This window comes from Dermacentor andersoni, chromosome 8, assembly GCF_023375885.2.
Source record: "Dermacentor andersoni chromosome 8, qqDerAnde1_hic_scaffold, whole genome shotgun sequence".
NCBI classification, from domain to species: Eukaryota; Metazoa; Arthropoda; class Arachnida; order Ixodida; family Ixodidae; genus Dermacentor; species Dermacentor andersoni.
The window spans coordinates 147909632-147922347 of NC_092821.1; the positions used below are offsets into that span (position 1 = coordinate 147909632).

General features: G+C 46.3%; 2 protein-coding genes across 3 annotated transcripts in view; one reads left to right on the forward strand and one right to left on the reverse strand.

Annotated features, from left to right (window-relative positions):
• Nucleotides 1-8880, reverse strand: part of LOC126528975 (uncharacterized) — a 45612-nt gene extending 36732 nt beyond the window's left edge. The window contains exon 1 of the mRNA XM_050176572.3: nt 8028-8880. Within this exon, the coding sequence (XP_050032529.2) occupies nt 8028-8865 (838 nt within the window). The 5' untranslated portion in view covers nt 8866-8880. The remainder of the gene's footprint in view (nt 1-8027) is intronic.
• TyrRS-m (Tyrosine--tRNA ligase, mitochondrial) overlaps nt 1-12716 on the forward strand; it is a 51665-nt gene that overhangs the window by 7361 nt on the left and 31588 nt on the right. The window contains exons 1-4 of one of the 2 annotated variants that reach the window (XM_050176571.3): nt 9963-10096; nt 10790-10903; nt 11436-11580; nt 12424-12608. In XM_050176571.3, coding sequence (XP_050032528.2) covers nt 10053-10096; nt 10790-10903; nt 11436-11580; nt 12424-12608 — 488 coding nt within the window. In that variant the 5' untranslated portion in view covers nt 9963-10052. Of the gene's footprint in view, nt 1-9962; nt 10097-10789; nt 10904-11435; nt 11581-12423; nt 12609-12716 lie in introns of those variants that run through there. The other variant, XM_055069526.2, reaches the window with a different exon arrangement.

Genomic DNA, 12716 nt, shown 5'->3' on the forward strand with positions numbered 1-12716 from the left:
CAAGTACACAATATGCAGTTTATATAATGAAGGGCTACAAACAGCATTTTTTTGCAATGACACACTCATTTCTCGCAATTTTTACATACATACAAGCAAGAAAAAAAAAACAAATACGTCTACAATGAAATTGTTTTCAATTTATTCACCTGCCACTGTGGCATTCTGCTGCTAACACAAGGTGAGGGGTTGAATTGCCAGCCGTGGCAGTCACATTTCTATGGCAATCGCTATTCAACATGCACTATTCAATGCGACGCAATCAAAGAAATCAACACAATGATCAGAAAGGCATATAAGCAGGCGATGGGCCTGCTGATCAGTATGTCCACAGCACACCTTGTACGACTAGGAGTGCACAACACAGCCGACAAGCTGATTAAGGCACATTTATCCAGCCAGCGAATTAGGTTGGCGGTTACGGAAATGGGGAAGTCCATCCTCTTGTGTCTGGGGCTCTCTGCACCACTCAGCCATCCGCCGCCTCAGATTGAGAGCTTGCCCCATGCCATCGGGAAAAACACCATATGTCCCCTACCTCATAACATGCACCCAGTGCACCATGCACAGCGAAAGGAGGCCCGCACCCAAGCCATACACAAGTAATATGGGAGTCAACCCTCTACAGCCTACATGGATGCAGGGTCTAATCCCAGGCGCACAGGCACAACAGGCACGATAATCAACAAAGAACATAGAAGCAGCATTTCACTCCCCCAAAACAATCCCCTACAAGCTGGAGAAGCGGCCATAGGTCTTGCGCTCTCCCAAACAGAGGTGGACATCACAGTGACTGACTCCCAACAGGCATGACGCAGCTTCGCTAGCGGCAGAATTCATGCCATTGCGCTCAAAATCATCAACCAAAGGCCACCAACGAGATCGCTCATGATCAGCAGGGTGCCAGCTCACGACGGCATTCCTGGCAACGAGATCTCGAACCACACGACTCGAGATTTGACCCACCGAGTCGACGCCGAGGAAATCGAACCCGAGCATGTCCACCCTCTAGTCTCGTACCAAGAGATCATGCAACATTACAAGCTGACCCGCAAAACATATGCAACCCCACGCAAGTCACTACCTAGAGAGCAGGAGCGATTTCGCTGAACTCTGCAAGTTATTACATTCCCCCACCCAACCAGAAATCACCTCATAGCCCCTACACAATAATTCTCTTCGCAATGCCACTTCTGCACGGAACCCGGGTCAGGCACATAGTAGAGGGTTGCAGGCAAGTAGCCATCATCCTCCAAACATTATCATCATTACATTACATGTTCCAAACCTTTGTCAAACCAACAAGCTTGGGGACAGAGCCTTGGCTAGCTTCGACCTCGAGGATCAGCAACAACTGATAGCGAGGGCCCAGGACGAGGCCTGAGCTCAAGGCATGCTGGAATGAGGACGCCTGTCCAAAGCTTCGTTTATGTAATAAACATGTTTATTTATTTATTTGTCTCTCGATGGGAGTCACAGGTAAAAAAAAAGCTCTTGCGCTCAAATTTAGTTCTTTATCATTTATTGAACCCTTAAACTTCCAAAGACTATTACATAAGCGGGGCATGCGTATGCAAAATCTAACAAGGAATACTAACACCAACCAAAAGCAATGTGCACAACTGTAAATCAAGCATATTTCTGATACTTCAAGTGTGGAAAACATTCCATCCATCCATCATCAACCCATTCTATGTCCACTGCAGGATGAAGGCCTTTCCCTGCGATCTCCAATTACCCCTGTCCTGCGCCAACTGATTCCAACTAGCGCCCATGAATTTCCTAATTTCATCGCCCCACTTAGTCTTCTGCCACCCTCGACTGCACTTCCCTTCTCTTGGTACCCATTCTGTAACCCTACTGGTCCAACGGTTATCTAACATGACCTGCCCAGCTTCATTTTTTTCTCATAATGTCAATTAGAATATCGGCTATACCCATTTGCTCTCTGATCCAAACTGCTCTCTTTCTGTCTCTTTATATTATGCCTAGTATTCTTCATTCCATCACTCTTTGTGCAGTCCTTAACTTGTTCTCGGGCTTCTTTGTCAGTCTCCAAGTCTCTGCCCCATATGTCAGCACCGGTAAAATGCACTGATTGTACACCTTCCTTTTTAATAATAATGGTAAGCTTCCAGTTTGGAGCTGACAATGTCTGCCCTATGGGATCCAAGCTGGTGAACAAGCAATTGGAAACTGTGGCGCTGATTCTAGGAATGCTAGACGAGAGATACTGGTAGAATTCGCAGAAAGGAATAAGCTGCGAGTAATGAACACCTCTTTCAGGAAGCATAGCAACAGAAAGTGGACCTGGAAAAGCCCTAATGGTGAAACGAGAAATGAAACTGATTTCATACTTTCAGCCGATCCCAGCATAGTGAAGGGTATAGAAGTGACAGGTAGGGTAAAGTACAGTGATCATAGGTTAGTGAGGGCTAGGATTCACCTCAATTTGAACGGAGAAAGACTAAAATTTGTCAAGAAGAAACAGGTCAACTTAGAGGCAGTAAGGGTAAAAGCAGACAAATTTAGGCTGGTACTTGCAAACAAATATGCAACCTTAGAACAGAAAGATGATGATGATGATGACATAGAGGTAATGAATGAAACCATAACGAGGCTTGCTTCAGAGGCAGCAATTGAAGTGGGAGGCAAGGCAACCAGTAGGCAGACTCTCCCAAGTAACAAAGGACCTAATAAATAAGCTACAAAGAATGAAAGTGTCCAACTCAAGAGATAACATAGAATTAGCGGAACTGTCAAAACTTATCAACAAGGAGAAAATAAGGGCTATTCGAAATTATAACGTGAGAAACACTGAAGAAGCCGTAAAAAATGGACGCAGCCCGACAGCCATTTTCATGCCATTTTTACTTTCATTCAGAAAGTAAGTAGCAGGTATATGTAGTTACATGGATGGTAAAATGAAAATACTATTGCTTTGTTAACATAAAGTGACACAAGCCATTTACTGCACCAGACTTGGATCAGTTGCAAGTCATACTGAAGTATGGAAACATCAGTGGAAGTAGTGAGAGGCCAGTGTATGCGACACTCGTCAGCGAAGCCTATGTTCATATAAGGAATTAATGGGATGTTAGTCCCTGAACAACAGAATGAGTACTTTTTAACAGAACACCGACAGCTGTAGTAGGGCATCGTGGAGCGATAGCACAAAGGAAGTGTCATTGTGACGGGACAGCGAACCCGCTGCGTTTCCAAGGGAGACAATACATTCGCTGGCCAGCATTTTAGCTGACATTTTTGCAACAATTAAGAACTCCTTAACCCCTAAAATCGCTAGGGCAGATTGAGGGAAGGAAAATAATATTTAATGACGAGAAAAGGCGAAAAGGTTGACCGAAGGAGTGCATCCTTGGCCTGCTGTTCCACACCGAGGTAAAGAAGGGTAAAAACGGGATTCCTGAATTATTTATGGTCTGGTTGCTCCAGGTTTCAATTAGCACATTTCTTTGTAGCCAAGAAATAAACCACACAAGGCTTGCAAATGTTATGTCAGCTCACAGGTACCATCAAAGTGCAAAGATGTCATGACATCATTATTTTTAATAATTTACTTGAATTTCCTATGTTTAACCTAGCCCATTCTTGGGCCACTGAGTATATCACCATGAAACATGGACAGATTTAAGCCTTTTTATGCTATTCATTGGAAAGCCTTGTTCGTTAGTTGATTTTTATTGTTAAGCTTTGTATAACTTTGTGCCCTGTTATCGTTTTTCTTTCATTCCGCTTGAGTTCTGTTTGCAAGAGCCTTTTTCATGTTTTTTCTGTTATTGTTTGTTAAGTGTTGTGTAATGTTGTGCCCTCCTTCCTTCTGTATCTACTTCTTTATTCCCCCTCACCTACTACTACAACCTTGCAGCCTGTGAAGTAAATAAATAAATAAATGAATGCTTCAGCATGTGTCATTCATTTCTCTGCATACACCTTTCACCAAACCTCCCTCGACAAATGTCACTGTGTTGATGTCCCACAGTGCACATCTATATTGACTGTCGTTCGCATTTTGGTATAGTTTGTGAACAGTCAAGTGTATAAAGATTATATGACGATAAGCTTGTGACCTATGCAGTGCCTAAAATAACCTTGCAAAAGATGACGTGTTGCATTGTTGCACATTAACCAAGATAATTTCCAATAGAATAAGGGCAACACTTGATTTAAGTCAACCTAGAGAACAGGCTGGCTTCAGGAAGGGATACTCTACCATGGATCACATCCATTTCATCAATCAGGTAATCTGAAGAGTACAATCAACCTCTCTACATGGCTTTCATGGATTATGAAAAGGCATTTGATCCAGTAGAGATACCAGCAGTCATAGAGGCATTACGTAATCAAGGAGTACAGGAGGCTTACGTGAATATCTTTGAAAATATCTACAAAGATTCCACAGCTACCTTGATTCTCCAGAAGAAAAGTAGAAACATAGCAGGCACATGAGACAACACAAAGTGCTGAACTACCAGCTGCGAACAACTGTGAACATCTGCTATGTCTCCTTGCACTGAAGTTCACAAGCTGCTGTTGTACACTTCAAAGCAAATATAAACTTCAAAACATTTTTAAATCACAGAACACGCATATTGTTTGCTCCAAATAGAGACAGGTCAATATTATTACAGAGGAACCCTATTATAAGAGGCATGGATATAACGGACAATCGGGTATAATGGACACTATTTGCCCACATGGTAGGCCACCTTATCTCTCCCATTAATTGGACCTCTTTTGTAAGAGACAAAGGATATAGAAGACAATTGGTTGTAAAGGACAAGTTGTCTGGGAATTCTGGTCAATAACCTCGCTTGTAACAGACATTCTTACCTTACATGCGGTGCTGTCGGCCAGTGACTGCAGTTACGGCCGTTATGGTAGCAAAAGGAAGTGACAGACGTTCACATAGTGGATCAGTCAGCAAAAGAACAACAATTAAAGCCACTGCAATGGAATGCTTCACAGAGAAGCACTCCAAGCTTACCGTCAAGGGTACGAGCGCGACCGCACTTGCAGGCACTTCAGTTAGCTAAGAATCAGCGGAAAGCGCAACAACAGACCAAGCTATAAATCTCAAAGGCTACATATTTAGAAATCATCTATTTTATCCATCATTTTCACCATTTATACATCCCTGTATATTTTTTTTTTATTTAGGTTCTTTATAATTTATTAGTTCTGCTTAGGCTGCAGGTGACCCTATCAACCCTATACACTGTGTATAGCCAAATCGCCATCACCCTACTGTTCCAATTTTCTTTCTCCATGTGCTGTTGTCTTTATTCACTGTCATTGCCTGGCTGTCACCACCTAAGTATGGCAGACAGCTCCTTCAAGCGCCGTACTTTCCCGACTGTTGCAAAAAAGTTGGACACCATTGCGGATATAAAGTGCAGAATGAAGCAAGCAGATGCCGCCAGGAAATTTGGGTTGTCTAGAAAGATGATCGGCAGGATTTGGACCCAACGAGAGAAGCTATTAAAAGAAGTGCCAACCGGAGCAAGCACATTGAAACTGCGTAAGTCATCCCATCCTGCCTTAGAAGCGCTTCTTCTGTTCGGATGCGCAGAGCAAGAACATACCACTCAGCGGACCCTTGGTTGAAGCCAGAGCCAGGCAGCTTACGTTTGGCCTTGACATCGAGTTTGAGGCCAGTCAAGGATGGTTCGACCGCTTCAGCCATAGGCATGGAATCAGCTACAAAGCTGCTTGCGACGAAAGTAAAGCTGCCGATAAAAATGACATACCGCAGTGGAAAGACGAGACATTGCCAGCATTGCTGAGAGGAAGGAAGGCTTGTGATGTCTTCAACCCGGATGAGTCGGGAATATTTTTGAAAATGCTCCCTGGAAAAACGTTTACCCTTGCTAAACAAGATTGCAGTGGAGGCAAAAAGTCCAAAGATCGTATTACAGCTATGTTCTATACTCATCATCGTCATCATCAGCATATTTATGTCAACTGCAGGACGGAGGCCTCTCCCTGCGATCTCCAATTACCCCTGTCCTATGCCAACCGATTCCAACTAGCAGCCGCAAATTTCCTGATTTCGTTGCACCATCTAGTCCTCTGCCGTCCTCTACTGCACTTCCCTTCTCTTGGTACCCATTCTGGCACCCTAATGGCCCAACAAGTTATCTAATCTGCGCATTACATGACCTGCCCAGCGCCAATTTTTTTCTCTTGATGCCTATTAGAATATCGTCTATACCCGTTTGCTCTCTGATCCAAACTGCTCTCTTTCTGTCTCTTAAAGTTATGCCTAGCATTCTTCGTTCCATCGCGCTTTGTGCAGTCCTTCACTTGTTCTGAAACTTTTTTGTACTAAATATGGATGGAACTGAAAAAGAAATAGTTCTAGTTATTGGCAAATCCAAAAATCCACACTGCCTAAAGAACTACTCTATGAATGTAGAGTAGTACTCGCAACTTACTTCTCTATTCGTCTCACAAACATTTTCAAACATTGATATTTTCCATGCACAGTCCAGGAGTGGAATGCCTTACCTGCCAGTGTCTTTTTATCGGATACTGTCACCGCATTTGAGCATGCTGTGTCCGCCCTTTAAATATGGTGTGGTGTCTGTTCTACCTTGTTATCATAATGTTATACCTTGTTATTGTAATGTGTTCATCCATTCTTGTTCTATGCTAGTGTCATTTTGTTTTTGTTATGTTTGGACAGTGAAAAAGGAATATTTTATTGTCTGTACAGAATCCCACCTGCTTGATCTTATTTAAGACTGCAGTATACTTGTAAATAAATAAAAATACACTGCAAACGAGGCCACATGGATGACAGCTGAGATTTTTAACAAATGGCTGTCCAGTTTTGATCAGAAGATGGCATCAAAAAACAGAAAAATGCTACTCTTTCTAGACAGCTGGTTGGCACACATGAAAACCCCGCTATTGAAAGCTGTTGAGCTGAGCTATTTCCCAACTGGCTGCAAGTCTTTGCTACAGCCTCTGGATCAAGGGATCATAAGAGCCGTTAAAGCAAAGTGCAGAGGAGGGCTTGTTCAACGGCTGCTGTTTTATATGCTGCAGAAGTGGGAAACAACAATCAGCTTGAGGACAGCAGTTGAAGTGCTAACTGGCTCCTGGAACGACATTAATAAGAGCACTGTGAGAGGGTACTTCCATAAAGTGGGTTTAATGTGTAGCAGGATGACACAGACAAGGACATTGCACAAGACTTCTGATTATGCAGATGAGGAGCCAGAATCTTGGCCAATCATTCAGAGGAACTTTAATGAATCGGGCACATTTCAGGGCTTTGTTGAAGAGGATGAAAATCTTACTGTCTTACTGTTACAGAAGACCTCTGTGATGAGAACATAATCAGGATGGTGCAGGAAACTGAGAAAAGTGAAGACAGTGTTACAGATGTGTCTGACAACGAAAGTGATTCTGCAGCACCAATGAGTTCTGGGGAGGTCATGACAGTACTTGGCTGAGTTTGTCACCGCATACAGCTTTGGACCAGTGACCATGAGGGAACTCTTTACCTTGTCACCAAGCTGGAAGAAGTTGTGCTGAAGAACACTGTCAATGCAGCCATGAAGCAAACCAAGCTTGAGAACTATTTCACCGGTAACGTCGTGTAACAACAAATGTCAAATAATAAACCTTTTTCAACAGCCTTCCTTTGTGCTCGTTTTCATTGTATGGTGCCAATATCGTAATAAGGGCTGGTTAGAAAATAAGAACTTGGTACCCTGCTTATAAGAGACCTCTCATATAAGAGACATAAACTGCTCCCTGGTACGTGTCACTTATAAAGGGGTTCAACTGTATAACTAACAGCTTTTTTTATCATTATACTGAATAATTATTGGCGTGTGCCACAGAACTTGGTAGCAATCAACGCTGAGCACCGCACCAGTTGCATCGTTCAAATCGCGGTCAGGTGACATTGGCCCTCTAAAAATCACATTGCGAGGCATGTGACTGCAGCGATTTTTGTCACTCCAGTCGCAGCATATGAAACGGCGTTCACTCACCGCATTGAGTTCTGGGAGGTGTGCTAGCTTCAGGGGGTATTTGCAACCGTTGGTCGTGGGAAGATGAGGTAACATCGCCCTTCCGCAAAGATTGCATGCACATCGAGCATAGCCTGAACTGGCACAGGTCTGAGTTGGGAAATTCCCGCTGCAGGGTCTTGTGGCACCTATCCGGTAGCAGTTTCAGGTCGTTTTGGAACCAAAGCCGGCCACACACTGAACACGCACCTTCAAACAGATTGTCTCTAAACTGCCGCTGGGACTTCTTTGTTGCACCCCGAGTTTTAGCAAGCTTTGCCTTGCGTCTGGTTTCGGCTTCAGCGGCGCGGACTGCAAGGTCTTCTCGGCGACGGCGGCGCCTAGCTTCCGCTTCGGCGGCGCGCACTTCCGGATCTTCTCGGCGACGGCGCTTGGCTTCTGCTTCGGCGGCGCGGACCTCTGCATTCTGACGTCGCCGGCGTCGAGCTTCGGCCTCGGCGGCGCGAAATTCAGGGTCTTCTCGGCGACGACGACTGCGCCTAGCTTCCGCTTCGGCGGCACGCACTTCCCCTTGGCGACGGCAGTTAGCTTCTGCTTCGACGGCACGGACCTCTGCATTCTCACGTCGGCGGCGTCGACTGTCTGCCTCGGCGGCGCGAAAGGCAGGGTCTTCTCGGCGGCGGCGACGCCTAGCTTCTGCTTCGGCGGCGCGCACTTCTTCGCGGCGACGGCGCTTGGCTTCTGCTTCGGCGGCGCGCACCTCTGGATTCTGACGTCTCCGGCGCTGAGCCTCTGCTCGGGCAGCTCGTTTGGCAGCTGCGGCAGCTGACGAAGCACTCCCACCGGTTGCGTCGCTCATCGTTCAGAAGGAACTGGCTGAGAAGAACGCTGCGATCGAGTGCGAGTAGCGCGGCTGGCGCGGACAATCTGCCTCGTGCGGCACATTGCAAACAGAGCCAAGTGTGGCGCGATCAACGCCTCGCGATCGCTAATGGATAGATCGCGAGAGGCAGCGCGCAGGTGACGCGTGGGCGCGGTTCACAGCCGACGCAGTAGACCTCAGCTAATGCATGCAGCGCTTTGTTTCCATATAGACGGGTTTCAGCAGCGGCGCGTGGGCGCGGCCATGCTTGATCATGTGATCGCGCCGGCATGACTGGCTTCCCAATGCAACTTGGCCAATGGTTAACGGTTTGTTACAAGCCAGGAAGTCGGTGGCCGAGCAGACAAGCGAGGGCCATGATCAGCTCATGCCTGCATGCCCTTAGATCACGTCGGAAGGTCGGGCCTTTTGCTTGGCAAATGGCTTGGTCCAACGTCTTGGGGTGACGTAGAGTCATGGGCTGCTCTCACAGGCCGGTAAGCAATCGTGGGCCAACCTCGTTGTGAGGTCGGGGCACAGAACACCACTTCAACCTCACTACTCACTGTACCACTGGTGCCGACTAAAATAAAATTACGTCTTCGGCCTCAAATATCCGCTTGTCCTCCACAAGACAGCGCGAATTAACGCCACATAATATGGTCACACTACTTTCCTCTTCCTCCAACGCCGAGTGGCAGGTCAGAACATCGATTCAGGCCGACCTCTCAGCTTTTCTATTGTAATAAATACCTCTTTCTCTCACACTACAGTAAACTTATTCAAAGACAGTGGTTGCGACTCATGTTAATTGCTACCATGATTGCGACTCTTGTGAGCTCGTGTGAGGAAGGGCTGAGGGCCGGTGCTTTCTCGCGCCACGCTCACTCTAGAGGGAACCGGCTTCGTCTCACGGCTCACTCAATCTTTAAAAAAGCGGCTCAAGAGATCCGGCTCGCTCCTGAGCGACCATTCTATACTTTGCGGCAAATTTGTTGTAATTATTTTGCATGCTAAATGGGCCCATTTAGCAGATTCTGCTATCGATAGCGTAATCTTCATCCTTGCTCTGCCAACATTGTGCACAACATAACCGCACGAAACCGCCGTGTTTTTCACGTGTGTCGCATGAACGCAAGGGCGGCTAGAGTTTGGGACAAGGCGATACATTTTGTTGTGTCTTCATGTTGTCTCGAAAAGTTGTGGTATCTTTCTCGAAATCAACAAGGTAAGTTTCTCGGCACGCGTCTCGAGCACATGGCAGCCCGTCAGTGCCTGTGCTTACCGGCAATTGTAGCCGCCAGGTAGAGGATGGGAGCTCTTGGGAACTCAACTCGGTCGGGAGCCGCTGTACGTTCGCCGTATTTTTATTATTATAATTATTATTTTATTACGTGTGCGTAATCTTGCTAATTCTACGCAAGTGCGATCTTGACGTTTGACGCAAGGGCGAAGAACGAACTTGGTATTTTTCTGGGATGCGCTGCCTCGCCTGTATTGTCGTTACAACAGGGGTGTCACTGTGCATTTTTGAGGTGGAGTCAGATCGGGATCAAGTTCCTCGATCGTGGTAGGTTCCTTGGCGCAAGCTGCTAAAGGAAATTGGTCGATGTCGAGAAATTCGATCTCGAAAGGGCTTGTCGCGATCGAAAATGGTCCGTGTTACAACGGCATTAGTGACACCCGCGAAGTTTCGGATCGCCTTGAACGAAGCAACACACGCGACAGGCATTTTGCCCTGGGTAGTTGACATACCGGCTGCCCGAACGCGTGATTTTACTGAAAGACGTCCTTGAGAAATCGAGTCGTGCTAAGCTCAACGAAAAAGAAAAAAAAATATTTTGCCTCAATCATCGGCTAACGTAGAATTCGTAAGTGTTGTCTGACCGTTTCCATTTTTTCTTGCTTTTTCTTTCTTTAGGCTATTCCGGCGTACTTTTCTGCCGCAATGTCTGGCACGAAAGCACAGTACGAAGGAAGCGCTCAAACAACTTCTTCAGCGGGCTGTCATCCGGGAAGTGCATCCACCTGAAATGTGAGTACCCGCGGGTGCTGTTCCCGCCATGTCTGCGTGTTGAGCCAATGAGCGCATGCGCGGCACCCGCGAAACGATCAATTGCCAAGATAACGAATTTGACACTATGGCGAGATATGTGGCAGTGAAAGAACCGAAACATAACTTTTTAAACAGAGCAGTCTGACATAACCCACATTTAACTGGGGTGCACAATGGCCGACAGATGTGCACATAAAGTGAAGTTTGGTTAGGTTAGGTTAGGTTAGATCGACTTTCAATGCAAATGGGTACTCTCTTTGGCTGGTACAATAGTCGCATCATATCGTGACAACCCTGTTGTTCTGGAAGACAAGTGGAGGGCGTTCACGTAATGTAGAAACATTGGGTGTTGGCCTTGCTCTCGTTTCCTACTGGCGAATCACATTGTTATTTGTACATTCCGCTGTCATCCTTGTGCGACAAGTAGCAGGTTTCTTTGCTCACACTGGCTGCCCTTCGGCCGGGATTGCTGACCGGAGTGTAACCGTCTTTGGTTCTTGTCATTCGACAGCGACAAGGTCACCGAGCTGTTGGCCACGAAGCAGTGCATCTACTGCGGTTTCGACCCCACAGCCGACTCTCTTCATGTCGGCAACCTCTTGGCCATCGTGCTGATGCTTCACATGCAGAGAATGGGGCACGATATCATTGCTGTGGTAAGTGCCGCAGCTGCTTACGCCCCCTGATGGCAACATGGTAGCAGTAACAGACATTTGGGGGTGCAACCCCCCCCCATAATGCATTCCCCCACCTAATGGCTACACCACTGTGTGGTAGGGTCGATTTACACACGTCATCTTGCAGCTCCACCAATCAGGACACCCCACATCCGCTAACAGAGGTCTTAGAAACATGGAAGCTGTGAAAAATATGTCTATCTTGCAATGTAGGCATATGGTTGCAGTAACTCTTTCATGCTTTAGTTAATTCTGACCATTAAATGTTTACTTTTACCGCATCTTGTGTGTTTTCAGAACCATTAATACCATTCAGCAGCGAAACAGGTTAATAATTTTAAATAAGGCAAGTTTTGTCACACTGAAGAGCGTAGAGTCCACACTGTAACACTTGAGAATATTTCGGCTATAGAAACTCTATCCACTGTGGCACGGGCAGTTTACTTCTTGGAAAATGCAGAGTCACTTGAGAAGTTTTGTTTCACGTAGATCTTTACTGTGAAAAGAAAGAGAGGCAAATGGAATTAATTACATGGTCACTAACTGGCGTTGTATACAAATCCTCAGCAGACATCTATGAACCAGCTCATTGCTCTAGCACGCTTTGCACACAATAATCAGTTTTTCGGCACAACAAGAAAAAAACAGTTTAGTGACCAGAAGTGTAAATCCTTCAGCGGTGCCCCAAGGACGCTGCAAGCCTCGTCTCAGCCTCCTTTCACTTTCTTTTCTTACTCATGTTGCAGCGCTGGAGCAAGGTAGAAATTGCGTAGATCCTCCCATTTTTCACTGCCACGTCTCCCAGTTACTACGTTTTTGCAGATTGGCGACTGCACGGCTCAAGTTGGAGATCCCAGTGGTCGCCTCACAGAGCGCGACAAAATTGCCGGAGATGTCATTGAGAAAAATGTTGCCGGCCTCCGTTACAACCTGGAGACAGTCTTTGCAAACCACGCGGCCCACTTCTGGAAGCCAACCAAACCTAACAAGACCCTGAGCCCCCTGAGGTGAGGTGTCACACAGGTTACGAATCGCTTCTTGCTTATTTCACTTCTTCCTAAACTAGGCGCGGGGTTCAGCCAAGTGGTGCGAGGGAACTGACAGAATATTTCAGC